Consider the following 27,972-nt stretch of genomic DNA (forward strand, 5'->3'; position numbering starts at 1 on the left):
TAAAACTAAATCCTGAAAATCTGACGGTGTTCCGTGTGACCTGTGCGACACCCTAAATCCGCCCCTGTGTCATCCACATACCGAAAATAGACACCTGGCTTTTGTTCGCAGTCAAACAAACGCTCTTCATGAAAGCCAAAAAAGATATTGGCCAAGGCCGGTCCCAGAGGGCTACCCATAGCGACACCATCCTTTTGTTGGTACATTTCATTGTTAAAGCTGAATTCAACTGAACGTGTTGCAGTTTCCATCAGTTCAATGAATACTTCCTCTGGGAATGGTGGGCTATTAAGCTCGCTCCGGTACTCGCTCCGCTCTGGAAGATTTTTTGTTCGTTAGTGTCACATTGGAACGATCTCCTTTCATGTCTCATTTAGACTCTAACGGAAAAAAAGGAATAAGAACCGATTACATTGGAATTTTTCGTGAATAAAGGAAATTTTTTCTACGCATGTTTTACTTTTTAACATATAGTTGAAGCCAATAAAAATTATTGCTTCGTCAACAGCCTCAACAAACGCAACCACTTTCACTTGTGTGAACAGTTTGCTTCATAACATCCTGCATTTCTTGCTTAAACCGCAAAATTTCGTAAAGTTGCATCGCTTGTTTCAGGTCTTGCTTCTCCAGTATGCTTATGGCCTTTAACATGCTTTGCCTATCAAAAAATAATTAAGTGCTTGCTATCACACATTGTATTCCACTTATCCCTTTTTGAAGAAATAACTTCTTTTCAATGTCATTTGATTTCTTTTTCAAGCCCACAATTTTAGTATAGCTCTAGAATCTGTGAAACACCATTCGATGTCGACACTTCAGAGCTTCAACCTAACATAGAATTGAAAACTACATAGTCTTATTATAACCAAGATGAAATAAAGAGGAGATACTTTAAGAAAAACACTTTTAAGGGATTTTAAACTAAGGACATAAACCACAAGAGCCACAAAACTTTAATCTCTGCACCTTTAGTTCCAGTGTAACGTTATCTGCTTGTTTGGCTTTATTCTTCTATGCCATTTATTTATAACTTTGTTTGATCTCATTGATTTTGCACGCCCTGTCAATTGTAAAGGAATTCACAATACATTTCCCGATTTTATTAACTTTGAAAGAGTCATTAAAGATTGCTTTCTAAAGTCAGATTTTGACTGTAGCCTTGCTATTTCCTGATAAATAAGCTAGGGATTTTTAACTTTATACTGTAAAATTGATATTATATAGGCTAAATTAGAATCAAACTCTGTTTTTATTCAGTAATATTAAACTGAGATTTACCAATGAAATATCAATTTTGAGGATATTTACCAATTTATTGTGTCACAAAAATCAACAATTTTGATCACCTGGCAAGCCGACTGATTCTGAGACGGGAACTGGCGTGCAACAATTCAATCGACCATGTTGGCTTTCTAATTGATAGCGGTTGACTGAAGCTTCCACAAAGTAGGAGACAGTGCCCAATTTAGGTTGATATAATTAGAAATTATGACCTAATTGTTATGTTGACAAATTATAGATTTTTATCAGGTGGTTAACTGTTAGGTAGCCTCCGAACATAGCTTGGTTTAAAGTGATTCTTGAAGCCTTTGACAGGGGATGCTTCGCCGATTGTCTTTGAATTGGTCAAATAGGTTTTGCCTAGCCACTGTGTTAAAACTGAGAGAATCGTGAAGCTCTAGTTACTGTGGTACGTATTCTCGATGCTTTGTTGCTTTTTTCAGAGAACTTTGAGTCTTTTTGCTGTCAAATTATCGTACTAAAAGCATTGTTGTCAGTCTATAACAGGTTTCCTAAGAATGCAATCATAGCCCTTCGTTTATAAACAAAATATAATTCAGATTTTGCCCTGTTTGTTGGTAAATTGTAAATGTTACTGCCAGAGTGGCTATCCATAGACGGTATTTGAGATATTTTGAAAACATTACAAAAATCCAATTTAAATTGAGGAAAACCTTTTTTAACTACACATTTGATTTGAGAAATTTTTCCGTTACGTGATAATTGCATTGATACCTATAGTTAAAACAATAGATCGATCACAAGACAAACCTACGACCTTTGCGGTGTTTACATTAGGAAGTTAGGAGGTCTTGCCACGTCCCAGTCCATTGGCTAATAGCTGAGATCCAACATTTCTTTCACAATGTTATATCCTAGGCTCATAACATAGCATGCCGAAGTTCCCTTCTTAGCTGAAAAGTGTGGCATGCGTTTTTATACCTTGATGAACAATTTTACGGGTGTATTTAAAAAAGGGGCCTTATGCTCCAGCACCAGAAGCAGTCTCCTTAGGCTGCGTTTGCACTGGCAGGCCTCGCGTTCCCACGGACCGTACCCAAATGTGTCTACTTACGAATTAGATCCCCATTGGAACCGTACTCGTGAAAACAGGAGGAACAGTTGCGAGTGGGTACGGATTAGAAACGAGACATTGAAATATTAAAACGAAGGCTTAACAGGGAACGGTGCTTGGCGCCAGTTCTCTTCTTTTATCAAAAAGGTATCTAGGCCCATATGGCCTTTAACCTTATTACAGCAACAACAACAACATTTCCATTGTCCGTATTGCAGCAAAAATGGACCACAGCGCCAGATTGCGCTTTAAGCATTATAGTAATAGTATAAAGAAGTGGGTGGCTCCAAATAAGCTACAGGACATCAAATTGTGGTGCCACCATAGAGAAGAATGTCCTTGGTACAATTCTACAATTGCATTGTTATGTCTTATATCCAACCTCCATGAGATCAAGCGAATCAACCTGTTACACAGAATTTCAAATCATAGAATTTTGATAAGCAATAGTAAATTGCCAATGTAGACTGGGATGTGTGAATAAAGAAAAGGTCACGATAGCAGTCTGCTCGACGGATTTCAAGGAGTTCTTGCGGCGAAAAATCGATGAAAATGTAGCCAATAAGAAACGCCAAAATGCAACGAGAATGCACAAGAAAAATACACGTAAATTAGCGAAGGCTAATATTTCGCCCTGGCATAAGGGGCTTCATCAGAGCAAGACTACAAGGACTCTGGGTTCCAGAGCAAAAAGGGTTTTTAATGGGATGCGCCGAATCTTGGTTTGGGCTTACACTGTGCAACCCACCCCAAGAAGGTGTATCTTGGTGATAATATATAGAAAACAAAGAATTAAAAAAGGTTAAATGATTGCCAAGAATGAATTTTTCTTGGTAACTACAAAAAAGAGGCAAAAAGTGTTACAAACCAAAGTGCTTAATAGGTCTCCTAGCTTGTTAAATAATGCAACAGAGGTCGCATCGAGCAAAGTAAAGAGGGCATCAAGAAAAAATCAAATTTTTAATGAAAAATTTCGAAACAAATACTGATTTTTAGCCTTTTACATTGCTATGATTTTTCAATAAGGTTGTTTTGTTGAATTCTTTGTCTATTTTATAAAGTCGGATTATGCTTTACCTGAAAAATGGACCACAATCCTATTTTGGACCTTTTCTTACATTACTTTCTTACATTAAGCCTATGGCTCTAGCTTACAATGTGCTCCTCATAGCTCTTCATTCACCAAAATATCATTGTATATTGTTTGACAAAATCTTAAAATGAATTCTCAACATTTTTTGTTTGAATCAGTATAGAAAATCTATAATAAGACAAATTGTATCATAAAAATCCAAGTATATATCTGCAAATTAAAGAAAAAAATATAAAGCATAACCACAAAATAGCAAGTTTTTATGCAAAACAGGCAAAAGCGGGAAGGGAGAATGATGGGGTTAAGACACGCCCCCAAAATGCTTCTTTTAGATACTTCATTTTCAAAAAAGCTTTGATCATCAGTTTAAAAATAAAACGATGGGATGTAATGCAGATCATTTGTGAAATGCGGGCATAATACTACGTACAAATTCGTCACCACAATGTTGGTTGTTTATTATGGACTTTATTGCAAACATCAACCCATTATATCATTTGTTTTGTTTTTTCATTGCAAAAGAATTTCTGTTTGCCTTGTTTTTTTTGCATTGCTTTATGTCATATAGATTCATTTGTACAGTTTATTCAGCAGACTGGTGTGCATTCATTTTTGTCACATTGCAGATGGGGATAGGGCTTAACACAAAGATTATGTCAAAAATGGGGTGGGGTGGCCAAAGAAGTACGAGTGCAAACAAGGGAGAGAGGGAGTCAAAAGTATTAGAAATTCTGCGTATGTCTTTTGTGAAAGATCCCTGTATTAAAACTGATCTTTAAGTACTCGAGTGATGAAGAATTTCTATTTGATCCTTCGTTTTGTTAGCTTTCTCTTGAACGTATGCCTGTTGATTCCAAGGTAAATTTGAATTATTGATCAGTTATGGTGCTGGCTGAAGACTCTGGTTAGAAAAATTTTGCATCATTAAGAAACCCTGCATCAGTTGTTTCCGACGCTTTCAAATGATCCATCAAATTTTTCTCAATCAGCAATCCATTGCCTTTCGCTTGTTTTTCTTCCTGCATATGATGAAGCTGTTGTTCATTGAATCCTAATTGCTTGATTGTCCTGGCATTTATCTTTTCTGTCAACTTTTCCATAAATTTATTGTCTTTTTTCTTCACTTTCTGTTGTATCATCCTCAGCATTTTCAACGTTTATTTCCTTGGAAACAATGATGGCAGGATCTGTATCACAGTCTCCCTTTTCTATATCGACACTCGCAGTATTCATGATACAAGTTGTGAACAACCCTGCCACCTCCACACTACCTTAAACTGTTGATAGCTCTACTAACGCTTGTTTGGATTCTTGGAGCCTTGAGTTTATTCTGCTTTTCCAGCAAACTTCCTTCGCATTTTTTTATCTTGGAGAATCTTTTTTGTTGGCCTCTCAAACTGGGTACCGTTCTAGAAACAGTGCAGTCAAGTCTAAGTGAATTTAAAAATCCTTTGATTTTGAGTCCGGTTTGCGGACTTTTTCAGATGTTTAATGAAACGTTTGGATTCTAGGGTCTTTGCTTTGACCATTTCTTCCTTAAAAATCTTAAAGAACTGGCATTAAGCTCCATAACACCTTTGCTTTGCTTAACTTTTCTGATTATCTCCAAACATAAGCTAGAATATTTCATTGATTGATGCAGCTCTTTGACAAAAACTTGTTAAAGCATCAGTTATTTACCTAGCTCTTTAGACTTAACGTAACCCAACGAAACAACTTTTAAAAAAAAGATACAGCGTGTACAGGGTATCAAAATACGTAGCCTCCCTTTATTCGAGATTTTTCAGGAATTGATGACATTTGAATTAACTTGACGCCTGCCATTTAAAAGTACATTATATCGTCATTCATACGTTAGCCAGATTGGGCACTTTTATTGAATCATATACACTATCAGGACAAAAGTATTGCAACACCTGTGAAGGCGATTAATGGCGGATCACGCAACAAATTTGTTGTTGTCTGATTAAGCTATTGTTGAATCAGTCAATGGCGCGCAAATGAGACTGCAAATTCCATGAAGCGTAAATTTGAATATTCCATTTTTCAAAATTTTAACCCTATCCAGACTAGGCTTTTTGAAACTTTCGGGAGACTAGGGGGGGACACAAAGTGCCCCCCTCCGTAATTTCTTTGTCCCTCTAGCTAGGACAATGAACTTTGTTTGGATGGTACTCTTATCTATTCTTCAAATTTTAGTACTATTGTTTAATTTTTAAGTCACGTGGTTTAACGATGACGTCATCATAATGGTTGCCGGGTGGAGCAAAAATTATGAAAATTTTAGAAAATCTTAAAATATTCATAAATTCCAAAGCATCGGGCTAAGATTTTGAAATAAGCAAATATGATGCATTTTCTAATAGAAACAATCAGAATGACACAATTTTAATGTTATTTCTCAAAATTATTAACGTTCCAACACAAGAACTCAACATATTTTGTATTTGGCTATAGTTCTTTCTATATAACTAAATGATAGATACAACCAAATGTCATGTTTAACTTCATTTTTAATGCCTTAGCAGACAAATTAATCTAAATTTGCAGTTGTCTAAATATGTCAAAAAATGTGTGCGCATGCGCAGCAGAAAAATCATAGAAAAGGATGTTGAATTTATATTTTCTGGTCAGAATCATGAAAAAGGGCACAAATTAATGCCTAGATACTAATTTTCATGAATATATCTACTTTTGTTGCGAATCCGTGGCAGATGAAACTTTTTTCTACTTGACTTGTTTTGAAAACGCCCCTACACAACCCCCTGATTAACAAAAAAAATATTATCTTTTTATATGAACATGTGTCAGACAGTTTAAAACTAAAAGTCAGGAGGTCTGAGGGGTATTGCTTTGAAACTCATGAAGTTATTTAAGAAAAACCAACTAGGGGGCACTTTGAGCCCCCCTAGTCTGGATAGGGTTAAACAAGGAATTGAAGTAACTTTTAAGTAAAAAAAATTTTGTGGAGGTGCTTCTGGTTATATAAAATGCGGAAACTTACTCTGGAAATGGTGCACAAAATTTGTTGATTAAATGCACTGGAATTCTCCTTATTTCTTCATAAAATCTCTAAGTCAGTTTTTGTTTGGACCTTAGAGAACCTGGTGGATTTTAAATCAGATCATTTTCGTTGGCAAAAATAAATTTTCGTTTATTTTAAGATTAGGTCTTTGTGATTGCCGAGGAAAGACATAGAGTTTGCAGATTTTCAGGCAAATTTGTATCAAAATGGTCTAGTAAGGGGGATGTGTTGCTCTTTATGAAAAAGGCTGGCTTTCTGATTTCTCTAGCATTGATTTGTTTCCGTCCACCAAAGATACCTTTTTGCATCACGTAAACTCGCACGTCGCTTCTTGGTGATTTACCAATTGATACGGGCCTAACTGTATCCAAAGAATAACCCAAGTTGAGTTGGAAAATTTCGGTGCTAGAGAAGTCGGGAATAATGACTTCATTTGTTGTTTCCTGATTTCTCAATATTTTGCTATCATTTACTTTAAAAAAATTCGAAAGATTTAGAAGTAAAAGACCAGTTACACAAAGTTTTATCACAACAACTACAATCCTGGTCAACAATAGCTGAGAAATTTGAACAAAAAGGAATTCGCGTGCTATATCTTCATATTATATGCGCTGGTGACCTAAACCCCCTTCCCCCCGGGGTCAATGTTGGTTAAGATAGTTACGGAATAAGTGGGGATCACTACATCGGTTACCAATCCAATCACAACATTGATTCGAGGGGAAGGGAGCGGGTGATCTGTAAGTAGCTTCCTTCTTTGCAAGTGTCTCAGCATTTTTGGCCAGGATCGTAGCTCCTTATCCTATCGATATATTTACATTTACCACTGCAGATATTTTTTCTTTTAACTGTAAAATTTCTTACGTAAATACTGTAATTCTGAGTATTTCGAAATCCTCAATAAATTTCAAAGAGTTTGACTATTGGTCTAGCATGTTTATTTTCTCTTTTACGGGGAGTAATTCAGCATGAAGATATAAGTTTGGAAGGCAATTTTTTATGCCATTTTCATTTGGATGTTGCAACACTTTTGTCTATTTCTTCATATCGATACATTTGTTTATACATATCGATACATATAGTTAAATATATAATTATCGGTCTAAATCTTATCAAAATTGGAAAATACTTCTCTAGTTGTAAGGCCTTGTAAGCTTCATGTCTTGCTTCTATCTCAACTTGTTCCCTCTTGGTATTCCCTTCTCTTTCACCGCAAATGCCTCACTTGCTTTTCTCTATTATTGTGGTGTTTCGTATTCTCCCTCATTTGTTTCACTTAGGCTGTCGGTTGCGTTTTTGTCCCATGTCAAGGGCCTTTCTATATTCGAATCCTGCATTCTATATTCGATAACTGACAGACCTCGATTAAGCTCATCCAAATTGGCCCTATGCATCTTCTTCCTTTCTTCTTCTTTTTTTCCAACTTATTGCATTTGCCCGAAAGCTTAATGGGTCTGACACGGATGGCCTCATCGGCAACAAGGAATGCAGGGTTCGCCATTTCGTGATTTTCATCGAATATTTGGTATGCATGTCCTTGCTCTTTCAACTGTGGTTTGTGGGAATAGGGCCAAACAATCTATAACTTCCTAAGAAAACAGCAATTCCAAGCAAAATGCGCACTAAAAAGCGCAGTTGTCAACGTCGTACTCGAATTTGTATTTGAACCGGATCTAAACCTCTCTATTATTCCAGTCTCTGTACTTGCAAGTCATAGAACTTATGTCATAGAACAAGTTATAGAACGTATTGGAATGCTGCAGAAATCAATCCATCTTTTAAATTTCTTTCATTTAAACATCACTTCTTCCTTTTAAAAGTACAACTATGGTGCCTTGCTGAATATCTTGGGTAAAGTTTTCTTTATATCTAGTCTAGAAACATTATTTTTTTTCTTCTATCCTGATTTCTTTTGAGCATTCTTTTTATTTTTATTTCAATTTTGTTATCAAAAACTCCATTGTCAAATGCATGTTTCCTTTTCCATGGAATCAACTGTCTTTTCGTTTGGTCAATTTGTTCCTTTACTAACAAGGAAAAAACAAGAAAAAGCCAAGGAATTTGTAAATGATTTAAATTTTTTAAAAAAGAACTTGTATGAAGATAATGTAATAAAGAAATAAAAGTAGATAATGTATGTGATGTATGTTATGGTACTACCTTGATGATACTGCTTGTGCAGTATTGGTTACTTTTGGTTCATTTTGTAGTTGAAGCAATCAACATATTGCTAAAACATGTTGTTGCAAAAGATAATTTCCATTCCTCCCCCTCTGCTTCTCCACCCTTTGTTGATAGCATTATTGTAAATTTTCTGTTTGGGAACGTATGTCTGTATAAATCGTTATAAGTTTGGAAGGTATTCTAATGATACATCTGTGTATCTCTCCATAATCTTTAGTTTTACCAACGTTTTTCGATCTTGTCGATGGAATCTTAAATTTTGTGGGTTTTCTGAGATCGATTCTCAATAATTATCCAACATTCATAAATTGAAATAATATACAACGATTTTGGTTTAAGGAGTGTCGATCGAAATGCACTGTCTTTTATCTGCTTTCTAGAATAAAATATGTTTTTATGAAAACAGCGTTATGCTCTTTCATTGTTTTGTAGAATGTTAGCCAGAGATCGCTTACATGATAAAATCATAGCTTTTCCTGACTTTAAAAACATATTTTGGCATGGGGTTGTATTGTAATAGTAAAAAACTTGATAGGTTTCTATTCAAGCAAGCGATTATGCAAGAGTTTTTTCTGTCAAAACCACTAGATTATTCAAATCTTTTGAGAATCTTCACTTTTATATCAGTTTTCTAGAGCTAATCAAAAATAGCAACCATTATATAATCAGCAATTCAAGAGGTATGCTCTGCCCTCACTTCTTGTTTAGATGATGTTTCGAACACAGCAATGTATTATAATTTTCGTTATATTCAGTAGCACCAACCCGTTTGAGTAAGGAAAGAAGAGAAGGAAAAGTCTTCTGGAAAAGAATCGTTACTATTTATTTTATTGTGTCAGCTCTTTAACCTTTTCCATACCAAAATTACCTGAAACCTGTATCATATCTTGTACAATGTCTTGCTTTAATTTTCATTCTCTTGCTCATAGCACATCTTGCTTCATTTTTTCATTTGATCATATTCATCCACAATAACCATTCAGTTCTATAAAAGTATATTGCAATAAAAAGTTACAATTTCTATCTAATTATACATGCCAAAAGTACATGCCCTAAGAACATCATTAGAATTAATCTAAAAACTGATTTTCCATGGATTCATACATCTAGTGTCTGTTAGCTCAAAAGGTGATTTTGAAGCTTTTGTTTGAATTATAAAATGGATTTGGTATCTCTAATAGATTGGGGGATACTATTTCAATCTTTTGGACCTGTGTACCAGAAACTTTTTTTGTATGTTCTAAGTTTAGTCTTTAGTTTTTTGTATGTTCTAAGTTATGACGGACCTTTTTATGAACCTATTTTGTATGCTTTCAGGACAAAGCTGATTGACAATTTTGTAGGTTAAAGGTCATCAATTGATTTACTTTCAGGGAGTTCTTATTCCAAGCATCCTTAACTCTCGCAAAATCTTGCTCATCGCATTGCCAGCCCTGTTCTCTTTATTTTCAGCATTTTCCATCTTTCATCTGATTTTCGGGCGAATTGATTATGATATTTCTTTTTTACACATTCTCTCGACCTGTAGAATTTTTTACCCAACCCCTCGACTTGAAATTCACATGCGCCTTGAAATCATCCTTGCCAACCAAAAAAATTGTAATATGATTTCCTCATCTCACGGGCAACAAAATTTCTCCTCCCGGGCCAGATTGTAGGTTGTAGGTTGCCCACTCCCGGCCAAATAAAGACATTAATCACAGGTGCAATGAATTCAATCAACACTGAACAAATGATATTTGCTCATTAATATTCTGGGTAACGTTAGAAACTAGGAGAGACATATGTCTAATGGCCAATATGACCCTCCAAAGCTTGAAACTTTGCTTTGTATGCTTTTAAAAATCTAGCATAAAGACCCTATTATCCTCTGCGTTTCAAACGTAGTTGAAAGGCCATTGCAATTCTAAACCTCTAGCTAACATTGAAACGTTTAATAAGTTTGGTTGTGCTGGTCATTTATAATTACTCAATACAGTCTATGACGCTTAATAATAAGGAAATTTTCAAGATAAATCAATCTTTTCTCATATGAAAAGGTTTTGAGGTGTTTTATGGATATGAATTGTAAAAAACTGGCTATCATCGAATCTTGCAAATACAATCGTCTTTCAGGGAACAAGAAATTTGAACCCAAGAACTATCGACTCGTATGTGAAGAAATGTGAATGATTTTATTCAACAACTGCAGCAATTTCACTGCTTGGCCAAGTAAATTTGTGCCTAAGCATTTGTTAAGGCCGCACACTGCTACAAAAGAGTTCTTTCGCAATTTTTCCAGTCTCCCTTATCCTCTTTGCAATTGTTGATTGTCATTTTGTTTTTTTTCTATGGTGCGACGAACCAACATTTGTTGGCTTTTCAAAATCTTGTCGCATATGCACATGCGCAGTTAAATTCAAAGTCATTTTTTTCACGTTGCACAATATTACATGTGGTAGAAACATTGGTGACACTTATAGGAATAAGCCAATCTCAAATATAAAAGATGAAGAAAATTTAGTGAAAAATGAAATTCAAGAGAAAATTGGGGATGAAACTTTGGTGTTTTAATGATGCAATTATGATATACATTAGTTTTAATTAAGTGCTTTAAACGGCCATAAAATGTAGATTTTACCTTCGCCTTAATGCGCGTGCCCGAAGGATGCACTCTCTCATTGGCTCAGACAAATGAATAGAATAATACCCGTAAAGAATAGACCTGTCTCCCCAACAATTTCAAACCTCACTTTAAAATGTTTCTCGTGATTCGTGTCCTGTAGAAGCACTGCAAGTCAACAAACGAACAAATAGGACTTTATTATTAACAAAATGTGTAATCAATCCTCCCTCTTTCAAGAGAAATCCTTTGACAGATTTCTTTATCCTTTTAAAAAAGAAAGGATTATTTCTAATGCATTTATTCTAATCTCAAGCAATCAAATCGCTCAATTGATACTCCACAGGCAAATCGTTTCTTAAAAGTCATGCTTTCAGTATTCTGTTTTTCAATTTGTTTAGTTGCTTAAAGCTCTTTAGATCTGAGGTTCACCTACTTAATAAGGCTGCAAGTATTGGTCCCGCTTCTCAATAACTCTTTATTCTCTTTGCTCTCAAGAAAGCAGCAGCAGCTGCATAAGTTGCTAAACGTTAGTTACTGAAATTTGAGCAAAATAACAACAACCTATGTATTTCCTTTTTTCCCACCTCTGTCAATAAATCTAATCTATAGGTGCGGTTGAGATGAATATTCCTTCCTGACAGCTGAAGCATTGCTTAGATTATCACGTATTTTATCAAGTAAGCTCCGTCATCTGGAATCTTTGTTAAACGCGTACGTTGGACTTCATCATTCGATATGACGAACTTAAATATTCAAGTTGACGCTCTGTTTGTTACAACTTTAAATCTTTGATAACATGAAAAATCATGTCATTGGAAAATATAAGGAATGTTAGCGAACTGACGAGAAAGTAGCATCGGAATCTTGTGCGACAAAATGATCGATAATCATGTGAAAGAAAAAAGTCTTTGAGAATCCTGTATGGTTTAATGACTATTTTCTCTGGTTTATTTTCTCTGGCGGAAACTGTTTAAAAACTGTTTTCTCTGGCAGAAGACAGAAAAACAACTTCATGGAAGCTATATTTTCATATTTGTTGCTGAGTAACACACAAATGCTAACTTAAGAGGATCAATAAAACCGGCTTTTCTTTGGCTTAACGGGTTGTCCCATCATCTGTTAAAAATACTGCTATCATGTGTAAAAAAAGTGTTGTGAAAACTGTAATGATAGTGTTATTAGTTGCAAGGCAAAACAAATTTGGTGGTCCTGGATGCAGCTCTTTCTACTAATTCCACTTAGCTAGATAACAAATCTGCAAACATTGGCTTTTGGAGTAAATACTGACCGGCAAACAAAAACATGCTTCAGTGACACAGTAATGAGTTTTTCAAGATACTTTTGCACAAGATTTCGTAGTATTATATGCAAAGATCCATCAAATGAATATTTTTTTGCATGAAAGTATTATAGATGTAAATAGTCAGTATTTACTCAGGCCGATAAATTCAATGTGCTAAAACATACTAACGAACAGGAAAATATGCTTTAGTTAATATACCGCATAGAAAGTTTTGCACTTGATACCATCGCAAGAATGTGTTATCGTTTGTCTTGCATTTTTACTGGAACTGTAATTGTTCAATAGGAAAGAAAAATAAACAGATTTGTAAGTTGTTTTTGACGAAAATAAATACCTTTATTGCAAGTTTATGAATTCCGTTCAAATTAATATTTTTTTTGCTTACTCAAATTCTATTTTGGCAATAGAGTGATGCTTCAAATGATCTTAGCATGCCAAAGTGCCATAGCAACTTTCATTTTATGTCTGGTTTTACAAAATGAAAGAAACGTCTAGAAATTACAGAAAGGTTATCTTTTCAAACTACAATAGTCGGTGCTCCTCTGTTTGGAGGAAATCTGCTCGGCTCGTTCAAAATCACCTTCTTGACAAGAATATGGCGAGGTTCTGTCGTATAGTGTGTCGTATATGGCGAGGTTCTGTCGTATAGTGTGTCGTATATGGCGAGGTTCTGTCGTATAGTGTGTCGTATATGGCGAGGTTCTGTCGTATAGTGTGTCGTATATGGCGAGGTTCTGTGCATTGTCTAAACAGACTTTCAGTTTGTTTCAGAACTGTTGAGAAGGAGCTGTTTTACATTTGCTAACTCCCAATACTCTTAAGAACAAAAACCAAGTAAAATTCAAAAAGGAAATTAGCATGCTTTTGCCGGAAAAAGTTCTTTTCCCCAAAGAGAAAAGAAAGTGTCACGAGAATGGCCCTCTGTGCAGAAGGTAATATATATCTCTCATCGATTAGCTTCCTTTACAAAAAGCGATCTAGTTGCAAAGAAATCCCGAAACGGCCCCGTCCCTCTATAACCACTTGACCCTGCCTAGTACGGATAACAAGTTATTGTGATATTCCGCGATTTGACGTCCCCTTTCATGTATATTAATAAGATATCCTCTGTGTTGGATAATGTTTTCTGTTTACCAGAAGAAGCTTTCCATGGTCTAAGTAAATGAAGGAGCCCTGTCTTGTAAAAGTAAACAGGTTTTTGAGGACCATTGTCTTTCCAAAATATAGCGATTGTGACCCAGGATTTCCAAGGAACTATATTATTTATATTGAAAAAGCTTCGCCACGTGGAAATAGAATAAATCTTTACTGGCCCTTCAAGTTCTTCCTTTCTCTAAAGGCTTTGAAAAATTTCCCTCGTTACAAAAAAAATTATTGTCTAATAGAAAATATTCTACAGCATGTTACTCCGCGAATCCTTGATAATAACACCTTGGATAAGTTGACAGAAGCTACTCAAATCTTGAAGCTAAACATGAATTTTAATTTGATCTATGAAATAGGTTCAGATTTTACTCTTATGTTACTTTATGTTAACAAGAAAGCTAATGGATCAAAACGACAGTCCTGGAATTGTAACGAGAATAGAGAGGTTGGCCCGAAAAATCAACACCATACCACACCTCGTTTTTTTCACAAGATAACATCAGTGGGTGCATCTCAAGCTCACAACCTTGCCATTTAGCTGCACTTTTTTGAATTTAAGTCTGCACATATCGCCACAGAGTGATATCGTTCGTGAATAGCAGATTCAAATCATTTCTGTTTTATATTCCATATGTTTATTACTGCCAATTCTTATAAGATACCTCTTCGAGAATAGATTCGTGCATATACTTTGATTACTGATTAATAATTCCCTATTTCAAACGCCCCTTAATACGTTTCGTTTGTATGGCTGTTTCTTTTTTCGGTCAAAAGGCAGGGTTAGGATTTATGGGCAGGTACTGTCATTTGTTTAGACAAATAATGTTTGCACGTCTGTGTCTATATGAATGTTTCTTTGGTTTAAGTTTTGTTCCTTCTAATTCTTTGCTCTTTTCATCATTTTTACTCCTCTAATGCTGGAGTATCTAGCTCAATGCCAGAGACTCTGGGAATCTGCTTTTGCAACATCAGGAGATTTCAACACACAACATAACATTTCCCCTTTTGACAATTTAGAGCCAGTGTCAATCTTATGATGTCAGGGGTTTACTACAATTAGAAAATACTTTTTCTATTGATTGTTTTTAAATTTTTCAAAATTTTCAATAAAGATGTTATGTGCATGTTTCATTGGGTTATTGACGTAATACTAATAAAGAACGACTACGGCCAAGTCTTTCAATAAAAGTGCTAGAAAAAATGAATTTAAATTGGCGCCGTATAAAATAGAGGCAAAACATGTTTTCTTTCTCCTTTCCTTTTCATAGCAGTAATTTTCTTGTAATTTTATAAACTTTGATAGGTTTTCGTCTGTCTTTTGCTAGATCTTGCCCTCCTCCATCAACGCTTCCTTATCAAAATTACTGATATGGTCTCCGCACAGAGACAAAAACACCATTACTCGATGGGTTTGCGTTTCTGTGCTGTCACGAAGAGCAAAGTGAATGAAATGGAACATGCTTATTCAGATCACTCATGTAAATAATCGCATTGAGCATCGAAGTTGATTGTTAAAGCGTTCCCGGGTGTTTTCAGCTCCCTAACCATGCATTTGTGGTCCCAAAAGCATATTTTCTTTCCACCCTAGCTATGGCAGTTCTTATATTGGAAGTTTGTGATGAAAACAAAGTCTTATACTTGGAATGACATACAACCATCCACGTGGTTCAACTTGTTTTGTTTTGCTCTAGCGCACAGAATTAAAAACAACTTCTTTTGTTGTTGGCTCAAAACATAGAGGCTTCACGCTTTTGTGCTTCGGTTTTTATGTACGATTATGGTTTTCATTACTTAATTATCCTTGTGTTTTGATGCTTATGCACGTTGTGCGTTTGTCGTTGCAGCGAAATAACCTCGAATGCAAACTCCTAGCAGCGTCGATGCACTGAAGCAGCTCTTTGCAAGTTTATATTTGCAAGTATGGTACCAACTATCACGTCATGTCTAGTGTACGTCTTTTTTATCTTGGTTCTTCTCGTTGACCACAATATTGGACAGCGTATCAATATACGGTATGAGGCCCAAGTCAAGATTTTGTCAGAGACTGAAAGAGCATCCCTGGGCACTGCAAAGGCTCTGCGAACACAAATCTGGAAAAATAGGAGGCGAGCAAAGTTTGGAGGCGAACTTGATTTTACAACTGAATATTTTCTTCGTGCAAGTAAGTAAACCAGATATTTTTTCAGCTTCCTTTTCTATCTGGTTTTAAATTAACCTTGTCCTTGTTAGTTTCGAAAGTAGTAGGAAACATCCAACATTTTTATGGTTTGGATAGTTTTTTTTCAAATATTAAAAGCGTTTGAGTCTAGTGGCCTACAATCCATACTTTGACAACAAATTTCATGCAACATTGATCTTGCACAATACCAAAAGATAAACTACTCATTTTATATTGGCGGCAAGAGCAATGCACTTTTTTATATAACTAGGAATGGTATGAGTCGTGCAGTAGATCCAGCAATGCACGCATTTTATGTTCGAGACCGTCCTTAAAAACTGACCTCTAAAGCTGAAAATTTAAGAAACAATGGTACGAATCACCCTCAACTTCACGAAACTCCTTTAAAAAGATTAAATTAACAGTGGGATGAAATGATTCTTTGGGAAAGTTTCATACTTATTTTGTGGTTCAGCTGACATGAATAATTGAAAGAAGAAGTTCATTGCGATTGATTTGGTGTTTATTTTTATATTATACCACGTATATGGTTTCCTAAAAATTTTTAGGCAAAAAACTTTTAAAATAGATTCATATAAACTAGTTTCAAGAGTCTTCATCACGAGAGTTTTAAATGGAGTGTTGCGGTCACAAAAACAAAAGATCGAAGAATCACTTCTTTCTTTATTGTCAGTCTGCATCGGACTTACGTCATGTGTCTACGCAGCTTCATAATAAACATGAAGTCATCGTCAGAGGATTTCCCCATCTTTAAGTGGATCAAGTGACCTTCGAGAAACTGCTCGTCTTTCCTAATTTAGTGAAAGGACACATTCACATTGTTGGCTTTTTGAAAATGATTGGTAGCAAAATTTGGCAGAGAAATAATTGCTATTTAAATTAGCATGATTTTTTAAATGGTTATGTTTTCCGACACATTGCAGTACGGGCGTATTATCGACACGAAGTTATTCTGCTTTGTTTTAATCAATGAAAAAGAAATACCCACTTTAAATTGTCCAGTGTCTTTTGTCTGACCACATCAGGAAGTAACCAATTTACGACCATAATTTTAAGAAATTACTTCCTTTAGAAAGATTGATGACCTAGACTAACAAGATACTAAATAATTGAATGCGACCATAATGAATTTGTTTGAACGTTTAAGTGGTCATAAAAGTCGCATGATACCTTTTCATCATGATGTCATACTATAAATTAAACAAGTGAGCTTTGCTTCAAAAGTAAGCTACTTTTTAAAATGTTTTGAAAAACAGAGTTGGAAGCAGAGGGAATCAAGACTAGCTGAGTACCCCATTTATTGACCACACCCATCTTGAACCCATAAAAAATGAGGACGGTTTTAAAGTTTATTTTTCTCGGCCGGAGAAAGGTTGAAAACTTTTCTGGACTCTATCTATGTATACCAAATATATAGTTAAAAGTTGAAAAAACACTTCAACGTTTGAATCATAACTACAAAAGCATCGGACTTTTATAGTTATGATAGCATCGGACGGCTGATCAGATCGATTTCGATTTTCGAACTGGCAAAAAAGCCACCGTTACAAAAAATGCTGCTTGAGAAAGTTGCTTGTCCAAAAATTTTGCAATAGATAAAAAGTACCAATAAAAGGATTTTTCAGGAGTCTGAAGGGAGTGGCCGAAAAAATTTGTTTTTGTCCACCCCAGTTTTTTCGAGCTGGCAACGCCACTGGGTCTGTATTGAAATTTTTTAGTCTTCTTGTATTGAAAAAATTTCACACCAACAATGCTACACGCATTAAACAGCCATCAATTAATGAAACTTCAAATCTATTTGTATTATTTTTACAGAAAGCAATTTCCAAGCGCTTCTCGTAACTCACTTTTTGATTATCATATAGCTTCCATGTTTAGGTTTAAAAGCCTATAGAAATATTATGGTTGAAACATCAACAATAGTTTTCAAAAATTTCATGGAGAATTTTGAAAAGTCTTTCTAAATTTTTGGCATAAAATGTCTTCGAAATTTCGAAGTTTCTCCCAATACGTTTTGAACATAATTGTAGGTATTTTATTAATATTTAGGTGAAGAAATGAAATTATGGTGAAGGTCAAGTTGAAAAATACTCGTGTAAAAGTATTTTAAAATGGGCACAGTTCATGTTCTGATTGACACCCATGAGGGCTGGACAGGACTGCAATGTTCAGTAATTTTGAAATTTACACAATTTTATGTGACAAATTTACACAATTTAATCGACCCATTTTTTGGTTTGGCCATGCCAAAATTTCCTCGACGCTATCTTTTGATTGATTTATAAAATCCATGGATGGTTTCATTGCAAAAATATTCAAGATTTTCCACTACAGTTGCACAAATCTAGTAACATTTCATCGAATCATTTTTGAAAAAATATGCATTTCACTTGTTTATCATCTCCTCCTTTTTCAATGTTTATCTTTATTTTTGTGTAACCGAAGTAGAGATTAATTTTCATAAAGATCTTCTTCGCTCCAACCTTGCTTGGGAATCAAGCTATTTCTATTTATGAAGAAGCTATCTTTTAAAGTTTTTACTTTTTAAATACCGGATGAAAATAAGCCCGAATGTCCTCTATTGCATTCTGCGAACTGGTAATAACATTGTGGTTGTAAAATGCCTGCCGCAAACACTTTCTGCCAGAAGCGGCTTTAACATCGAAAAAGAATCAAAAATGTTTCGAAAAGAAACTGTTTCGCGATATTGATGGATGCCAAAACGTACCTTCCGGCTGTGTTTGCATGAAAATGAAAATTCTGTTGGCTTATAGACATGAATTGAATAATACATCTCTCCATAACAAACATTTGTATAAAGGTTCTCTTTAAAAGTTTCGAGAAATGGATTCTAGCCCTAAATACGAGCTCGATTAACTTCATGGTTATACTCATATAACTTCGCTATAGGCACAATTATTCTCAAGAGATGCCAAAAAAATTGTTGGAATTTGAATTTGTAATGGGTGGGCACCGCTTTTGGAATAAAGTGAGACTTCCTTCATCTTATATTGCTGGAAGATCCGACCTTTTATCACTTCAGTGAAACATCTTTCCTTTTGTAAATAATTTGCTAAACACACGCCTTTACACGTCACATGACAATGGCCTGTTTTTTAAAATTTGAAAGGTCCAGGTTAACGCATAGCGATATCAGATTCGTTTCTCAACAAAGAATAACAAATTTGAAAATTATTTATTATGCGGTCACCCATCATTTTGAAATATTATATAAATATTTAACTACCTCATTTGCGAAGGCCAATTTTGCAAGGTTACGTAAATTCACTTTGGATAAGCTAATCCCTTCTTGTAGAAGTGTTATACAAAAGCTATAAATGCACATTTGTGATTCATTGATACTTCTTCCCCTTGAAATGTTAAGAGAATTGCTGAGTAATTTTCAATCATTCAATTTTTTTATCTATGGTTGTACTCGCTGGTAATGGAAGTTGTTTGTGCTTGCTAATAATTGACATTGGCACTTAACACTAAAAAATATCATGATTGGTTTAATTGAAATGATATAAATGCAAATCCCTCTAAATTTCAAGCTATCTCAATCGGCAGCAAAGATAAATGCATAAGTGACTTATAAAATAAAGAAAAACGTTTCTTTTCTTGATGTTCAGATCGATGCAAATTGAAAGTTCGATGCTCATATCGAGAAGGTCTGTGAAAAACAGCTAAAAGTTAAATTATCTAAAAAGTATAGCAATATTTATTGGCGAGAAGGAAAAAAAGATAACTATGAATTCATTTATACTATCCCACTTCAATTATTGACTTTTATACAGTTTTGTCTTGTTTTTACGACAATGCCACGCTATTCACTGTGAATCATACTTCTTTTGTTTAAAACCCTGCGCGCAGTTATAAGCATTTGACATGCATAAGTACAGCGAATCCAAAAATAACTTAGGCCAAATTGATCAGAGCACGCGCGCAAGAAAGGAATTGAAAACTGCTCACGTGAAATCACTGCGCGCTGCTCTAGCATTTCACCGATTTGCAGAAAGGCGTAGCCTGTTCACGTGCTTTTCTCTGTGCGCAATTTGATTGGTCAACCGCTCGTGATCGAGTGGCTGTAAGCCATTTGCCTGTAAGTGATTTGTTTAGTAATCTAGAATTCTGATGATTTCGTTAAACTATACACCTTTTTTATATCCGCGCGCTAAGTTTGCATAAAGAGACTGGTGTGAGAAATAGATGGAAAAGTCGTAAAGAGTCTATGTTTATATAAGGATACTTGCGAAAGAAGCTCTTGGGAAATAATCGTCACTTTGATATCAAATTTGAATGATGGCATAAAACTTGAAAATGTACGCAAAAGGGGAAGCAGAAGCTTAATTGCAGTCGAATCGATAAAGGCATATGCCAGTGAATAACTTTTGAAGGAAAGGGATTGGAAAGTCGAATGATGACAAAATGAAATTATCTTTGTCAAGCGTTACCCGAAAGATAAAGATTTAGAATACGTTGATAGGGACTGAACGAGGCTCCGGAGTGAAAGCGTATCGGATTCACCCGTTTACATGAGGTGGAATGTGTTACTGGACGTATCGTGTCACTTTTCATACTACTTTCACAGCGGTGTGATTTCATTTCGCAAAAGCGGTACAGGACATATCGGATTGATGCGAAGCTGTGTAAACGCAACCCCTATCCAATATGAAAAGTAATTCGATACGTAAGTAATCCGGCATCGTGTAAACTCAGCCTCGGATCTTGGTTTCTCACAATATTAAATTATTCGCTGCAAAATTTTTCGATTTCAATTAATCCTTCAATCCGTTTTGTAATTTTTGCGTAATTTGATATGTCAGTTTGAACCAACTTTTTTATCTTTGAAGACGGTAACATAACTGGAGGATGCCGAAAGCAACGTGTCTCAAGGTTCATAGGAAACAAAGACAGGAATTGCACGAGCGCAAAGCCAGTCCGCTATTCTAGGTGTGGTGGGTTTTGCCTTCCAAAATTCAGACTGACACAGCTACTTTTCGGTAGAGACTACAACAGGGTACTTCAAAAAGCAAAGCATCGCTGGCGTTGTGTTGCAGACTCGTATCGATACAAGAAAGTCCGTGTTATATGTCCAGATGATGGTTCTGTAGTCCGATATAAAGTTAAGATCATAAACTCATGTGTTTGTAAGGAATTCAAAAAGCAGCACAACGAGGGAAAGACGCCAGATGAAACATTGGAATATACCAAAAGATTGCAACAACAAAATGGCTAATTGTTTGTATTTCTTCTTAAGGAAAGAAAGACCCAGAGCAAATTTGCAATGCGGAAGAGCAAGCAACTACAAGCCCTTACAATATTGTTCACCCGCTTATGGCAAAAAGAATTCCATTCTTTTTCCTATTGGAACATACTTTTACCAGGTTACTGTCCAAGGGATCTTGTATTAACGTCTTCAACAGCAATATGATAAGAAATCATAGAAGGAGATAAAATTGTAAAAGAGGGAACGAGAACTCAACTGAATATAGTTGCCACTGTTTTATTTGATTATGCTTATATTCTTTTATTTATGAGGTATCAATGACTTACCAAGACAACGTCTTTACTGTTGCTTTTTGGCTTTAAATATAAAATGAAAAAGGAATGTGAAGCAGCTACAGATTTACACTTTTAGGAACCGAACATCTCGCTTCAAAGTAGGGATGAAGAGAAGAAAGGAAAGGACAAATCCAAACAACTTCCCTTTTCAGGCAGACTCTGCCTAGAAAGAAAACCTTATGTTTTCAAATTTCCTGTAGTAAGGGAGATAATAGGTCACCTTGAGGTGAGCAGGCCCCCAGAAAAGCATAGGATTTCACGCTTTGCTGTTTATGATCAATATTTAAATTCAGCCTACAAGTTTCTTGACTAAACAAGTTAGCCTAAATAAAGAACATTTCATTTCCAGAAGCGTTAACTGTTGCCAAATGTTATATTACAAAATTAAGAGGCCCATCTCAGTTTTTCAGAAGGCCTTACGGATCCGTCGGTGGACATTCTTATACTTAAGTCGTGTGATCAAATTTTGTCCCTTGTTTTTAGAATTATAAGAACATTGTTTGTATTCAGCATGGTGTTTGAAAACTGGTACATATTCATTAGAAAGGAAAGGTCAGCTTTATATCTCATGCATTCGTGTAGGAAGATGTATCCTTGTGGGGAAGTTTGCACATGCTTTAAACGGCCATGAGCAAACTGGAACAAGAAAGTTTGCCTGTATTAGCAATAAAATGAATGTATTGTAGTAGTTGAGTTGAGTTGCTCTTATTCACCTAACGGCAGTTGTGTATATATTTAGAGTCAGAATAAACATATTTATGACGTAGTTTTGTAAACACACGTCATTTACCCACTTTTGTGTTAAAAACTCTTTAAATTTTCAATTGATGTGTGATAATTTCAGGGTATTTACCTAACCTTTTTATTTTGAAGCAGCTGCTATAGACAATGCCAAGATACATACAGTAAATATTGCTACCCTAGAGCAATCTAACAGCAAGCCAAGACCTTTCTATGCTTTCATAATCCCTTTCAGGTTAGTTGCAACAGACAAATCTAAAGAATTGTAAACATATGGTTGGCCCGAACCAGTTGCGTTTAGGCGAAAATGTATATTTGTATTTATTCATGTAATTACATTTATTTGTAAAAAGTTAGTTGCAAAATTTACGCCGTCTCGCTATTGAAACTAATAGAGAAGGACCATTCGTCATTTCTTTACTGTTTTCATGTTTCAATGCGTTAGTGACATATAGTTAAAAGGATGAAGGATTTGTTTCTGTGCTAGATTGAATTAACTACCTTATCAGTGATATGGCACAAAACTGTGTGGTGGCATGAACAAAAAGTCGATAAACATCCACATGGTCCGAGAGAAGAAAAGGCTTTAGAAATGTCTAACTTCTTTATCTTTATGGCCACATTCGTTTTTGTAACGAGAGTCAACGCCATGAGATAAGCAAACAAGGTTGAGAAAAATAGGTTCGTTAAAAATCATATGATGTTTACAAGAAATATAATACATCAATATCTTTAACCCTATCCAGACTAGGGGGGGGCACAAAGTGCCCCCCTGGTTGGTTTTTCTTTCATAATTTCAGGAGTTTCAAAGCAATACCCCTCAGACCTCCTGACTTTTAGTTTTAACCTATCTGACACATGTTCATATAAAAAGATAATTTTTTTATTATTAATCAGGGGGTTGTGTAGGGGCGTTTTCAAAACTAGTCAAGTAAAAAATAGTTCAATCCGCCACGGATTCGCAACAAAAGTAGATATATTGATGAAAATTAGTATCTAGGCATAAATTTGTGCTCTTTTCATGATTCTGACCAGAAAATTCAAATTCAACATCCTTTTCTATGATTTTTCTGCTGCGCATGCGCACGCATTTGTTGACAGATTTATAGGTATTACTTTAATAAAACTGCCAGTTTAGAATAATTTGTCTGCTAAGGCACTAAAAATGAACTCAAACATGACATTTGGTTGTATCGATCATTTAGTTATATAGAAAATACTATAGCCAAATACAAAATATGTTGAGTTCTTTTGTTGGGAACGTTAATAATTTTGAGAAGTAGCATTAAAATTGTGGCAATCTTCTTGTTTCTATTAGAAAATGCATCAAATTTGCTTATTTTAATATCTTAGCCCGATGCTTTGGAATTAATGATTATTTTAAGATTTTCTAAAATTTTCTAAATTTTTGCTTCACCCGGCCACCATTATGATGACGTCATCGTAAAACCACGTGACTTAAAAATTGAACAATAATACTAAAATGTGGAGAAAAGATAGGAGTACCATCAAAACAAAGTTTATTGTCCTAGCTAGAGGGACAAAGAAATTACGGAGGGGGGGCACTTTGTGCCCCCCCCTAGTCTCCCGAAAGTTTCAAAAAGCCTAGTCTGGATAGGGTTAAGGCAAAGCAGAACGAAATAGCCCTAAATATGATCTGATGCTAACAAAGTACCTGAATACACTATTTTATGATATATCTAGCTTTTAAACTTTCAAGTAATGGCAACCTTTTAAATAAAAGAATAAAATTGTTGCTCAGGCCCAATTGGACTGTATAAAAGATTCAATACCAGGTCGTGTTTACCTGTTTTCAAAGGCTTTCTTATACTCTTGCAATTCTTTGCTCGTCAAAGTAGTGAAAAAAATTCTCTAGCTATTGGTTGTATTCAAAAAAGACGTTATTAAGAGTTTGCAAAGCAATCTTTATCTATTTTTTTACTATCAATAATTGAATTAAGTGTTATATCATACCTTTGATCAATCCGTTAACAACTACTCTGATTTCTATCTGCTTTTTGCAATAGCAAAGACAAGTTTTAATATGGTTTTTTACATCAATAATTGTGTTTAAAAAGATAAGGCAAGCAGTTAAATAGAATCTAGATGCAATTTTCCTCTAGTGTGAAATCCGATTTACTTTGCGTTCTTGTTTTGACATAAAATACAACAAATACACAGCACGACACAAAGATAAGTCTTTAAACAGGTTATGGATTAATGGTTGGTACACCTTCGAAAAATACAAGCCACAGGTCGCTGATGCATCTTCGAAAAATTAAAAAGCTACCAGTTTTTATCGCTTTTAAAGGAGCCTCTGCTTTATTTGACAAATGTGTAAAAAACAGGCACTGTTTGTGTCTATTTCTAAATCATTAACTTTAATTTAAACGTAAATGACGGATTTTTCCACCAATCCCTCAGAAAAATTGGCAGTAATCTTGAAAAAATTTTTCTTTTTGGACTAATACAGCAGTCATTGCAGTTTAATCGGAAAGTTCAGTTTTGCTCTTGTTTTTGTTTGTCAGCTTACATCAGATTGCGAAGAATATAACTTGGAAACTTGAGAAAAATAAAAAATCATGAGAAAGATTTTGGTTTTCGAATAATGGTCAAACACAAATTTGAAAACAGAAAGAATGTTTATAAGTTTTCTGTTTTTAATCCTGAATGTAAAAATATATGTTGGAGATTTGAAATTTGAAAGTGGCATTGAAAAAAGTAGGCAACTTGTTGGACAACTATACCGGCCGTAAGTAAAAAGCAACCAGTTTTTATTTACAATTGGCATCGGCATGAAGAAGATTCTCAGTCAAATTGACTGTCTTTGAAACGTCTAGACGGCTGGTAAAATATTTGGGTATCAAATGATGTATTCCCCTCGATTTAGGTATCAAATTATGGTATCGAATGATAGATTTTGCATGTTGGACTAAAGCCCAAAGCCCATTTTTCAGTTAGCGAGACTCTATTTTCCAATGTTTTACAAAGAAATCAACCTCTCTGGCCTTGAAGACGAGATTCTTTTCGATTTAACTCGATCTCGAAAAATTGAGAAATTTAACAAAATATATTAATTTATTCTCATCAAATGGTAGTATATAAATCTTTGAAAGTTATGCAGCATAACTTTGAAATAAGTAAACTCGGCACCTTCTAGCCTAATGAATGTGTGGCTCCTGCCTCTATGCTACAGTTACAAGTCAATTACAAAATATATAATGCAAGTACAGGCAATTATGATCAGGTATTGAATATGTGCTTAAAACCGTAGACTTGTACGAAAGATATCTGATAACATATCTTGAACAAATGGATTCTGAGAGATACTGCTGCCATCCGTTTTGCGCAAATTAGTGATTTTGCAGATTGATAGGCTACTTCTGTGTGAGCAACTGTGCATAGACATGGTGAAAAGGATAAAGAAGTTTTTAAGAAAACGCACATTCTCTATTCCAGGACAAATGTTTGAATAAAAGTTGGATTACTTTAGTAGTTAGTTGTAAATTTGAAATCATTTTTTTTTTAAAACAACCCGTTTAACTTTTCATTAAGTTTTACTACAGAAGGCTCTAACACGAGGGCATCAATTCCTAACAAATTCTGCATACTTTTTTTAAAGAAGTGGTCAATAGTTTGCCTTCAGTTAGCCGTAACTTATTTTTGGTTCAACTCCTCGTTTTAACGTAAGCAAGATACCTATGAGTTTTTTGTTGAATTGAAAAATACAATATTTTTGCCACGGACAGGAGGACGTTCCGAAAATATTGTCCTCTTTAATACTTAGAGCAGTTTTTACTATTAAGGGATAGTTGATGGCCCAACGAAAAAAAACTTTTTCAAGAGAGGCAACACAAGGAATATGCACATATAACGTAATCAAAAGTCGGCAATATTTAAAAAAGCCCCTTTTCCCTAAAAGATTATTTAACAAGCGTTAACAAATAACCATAATGATAGTAAAGGTTTGTGCAAATCCTCTCTCCCCCCCCCCCCCTCTCTCTATTATGACGTAGTATCATGATATTATTTTCATGATAATAAATCCCGCGAGACTTGATTGCAACAGGCGAACGCCATTTTTGCTGTTTGAATCGAAACGGTTGTTACCTTCGTTGCGATTTTTTGATCGATTTAATAAAAAAAGCTTCAATGGTTTGGGCTTAGACGAAGAGTATGAAATAGACCAAGGATTAATTTAAGGTGCAGTGATGACCAATTTGTGCAGCGATGAATCAAAAATGTGCAGTGATGAATTGAAAAATGTGCAGTGATGAATTTCTTCACTTTTCACGTTTAAAATACTCAAAATACTACTGATTACACTACTGAGACAAATGAATACCAACTATCATCGAGAATCAATTGAGATTATGGAATCAAGCTACGTGTGGAGCTCAACTAAAACCAATATACAGTTAAAAATAATAATAATATACAGTTAGTCACAAATGCACTTCATAATGCCTTTGAATTTGAAATCCCTATGCTAGTTATACGACGTGGCAAAACTCAGCCAACTCAGTATGAGTTTGCGCATCGATATAACGATGTTTCAAGTAGAGGCATCAATGCTTGCTGTTAGGTTTCATTATTATAACCAAATAAATTATATCTTTATGTATCTCAGGCATGCTGCCACTTGGGGGCTGGGGGGCTAAAGCCCCCCTTTTTCAGAGATAAAAATTGTTTAACCCTCTTTTTTCTTATTTTTGAAAACGAAGTATGAAATAAAAAGAGAATAAACTGCTTATATGATGTTTGATTTTCTTTTATCTTTTTACTAACTTGTTCAGCTATATTTCTATTATTTTTCTATGATTTGCATCAATTCAGTAGATAACATTCTAGTTTCTATATTATTGCAATGTCTACATTTTTGAAGTGTAAACCTGGCCTACTGAAAATACTCGAGACAAAGAAGGTGCATATTTCTGTTCAGGAAGTAAAATTCTCTCAATCAATACAACAGCTTTTTGTTATTCACATCGACGTGCACTCTGAACCAAAGAGTTTTTGCGCATGATTCCTCCCCTCCCAAATTTTTCCTAAAAATCAATAATCGATGTTTTTCTGAGAATCGTCGAATTGTTTTATCTGAGCGGTAAAGTAAATTGTTAAATTTTAGTCTGGGAGATGCATTTTTAGCCGTTCTAGAAGGCCCAATTTGAAAAATTTTGGAAGTCCTCATATATCACTAAACTTCATTCTTAGCCGCCCCAAAACAACGTGGTTTGAAACGGAGAATGGAGGAGAGATACGGAGGTGTTGATCAGTTACCGCCGGTCTGCTATTCAGCGAGCGAATTTCGATTAGACATTCAGTTTAGTCTTACTCCAAGTCTATTTCGAGCTTGAGAGAGGAGTATTTGTTTCCCTCCCGTGGACTTTCACTCCCCCCCCCCCCGCCATCCATCTCCTTCGCAGAAGTATAAACAAACTATAAAATATAATAAAAAACCGTTCCAAATGGAACCGTTCTATTTTCTCTCGTGTAAACAAGGTCTAAAAGGCAAGGCAAAACTTTGAAAATTTTTGCACACGGCCTAAGTGTTCACCTAAAATAGACATTCGACGTGAAACATCACGACCTGATTCGAGGCGCTAAGTAAGAAACAAGTTAGCGAAAGCGAAATCGACTCAAAACTACATGAAACATACCTTTCCTTAAACTTTTCAGCAATTTGAAGTGTAAAACTACAAACTTCGAACATCCTTTCAACTAGCAACAAGCTCCGAGGAAACCCAAATTTGAAAACTTGCACAAACTATCTCC

At 35.1% G+C, this 27,972-nt stretch overlaps 1 protein-coding gene and 1 long non-coding RNA gene across 4 annotated transcripts; one reads left to right on the forward strand and one right to left on the reverse strand.

Moving 5' to 3' along the window:
* The first annotated feature begins 1,534 nt into the window (after positions 1-1,534).
* On the forward strand, positions 1,535-22,661 carry LOC148958399 (sclerostin domain-containing protein 1-like). Of its 2 annotated transcripts, XM_089113075.1 has the most exons (3): positions 1,535-1,690; positions 15,557-15,873; positions 20,745-22,661. In XM_089113075.1, exons 2-3 carry the CDS (start codon positions 15,633-15,635, stop codon positions 21,128-21,130), a joined length of 627 nt encoding a protein of 208 aa, XP_088969201.1. In that variant the 5' UTR covers positions 1,535-1,690; positions 15,557-15,632; the 3' UTR covers positions 21,131-22,661. The 2 variants fall into 2 exon arrangements, with proteins under 2 accessions (XP_088969201.1, XP_088969200.1); XM_089113074.1 differs by lacking the exon at positions 1,535-1,690 and having other exon boundaries at positions 15,151-15,873.
* On the reverse strand, positions 9,461-27,965 carry LOC135682910 (uncharacterized). Of its 2 annotated transcripts, none has more exons than XR_016144680.1 (2): positions 27,858-27,965; positions 9,461-9,643 (listed from the first exon to the last, which is right to left on the reverse strand). It is a non-coding gene; the product is annotated as an uncharacterized LOC135682910 (long non-coding RNA). The 2 variants fall into 2 exon arrangements; XR_016144681.1 differs by lacking the exon at positions 27,858-27,965 and adding an exon at positions 11,279-11,932.
* Between the last annotated feature and the right edge of the window lie 7 nt (positions 27,966-27,972).

This window comes from Rhopilema esculentum, chromosome 16 (genome assembly GCF_057945365.1).
Source record: "Rhopilema esculentum isolate cy_ngs chromosome 16, ASM5794536v1, whole genome shotgun sequence".
In the NCBI taxonomy this organism is placed as follows: domain Eukaryota; kingdom Metazoa; phylum Cnidaria; class Scyphozoa; order Rhizostomeae; family Rhizostomatidae; genus Rhopilema; species Rhopilema esculentum.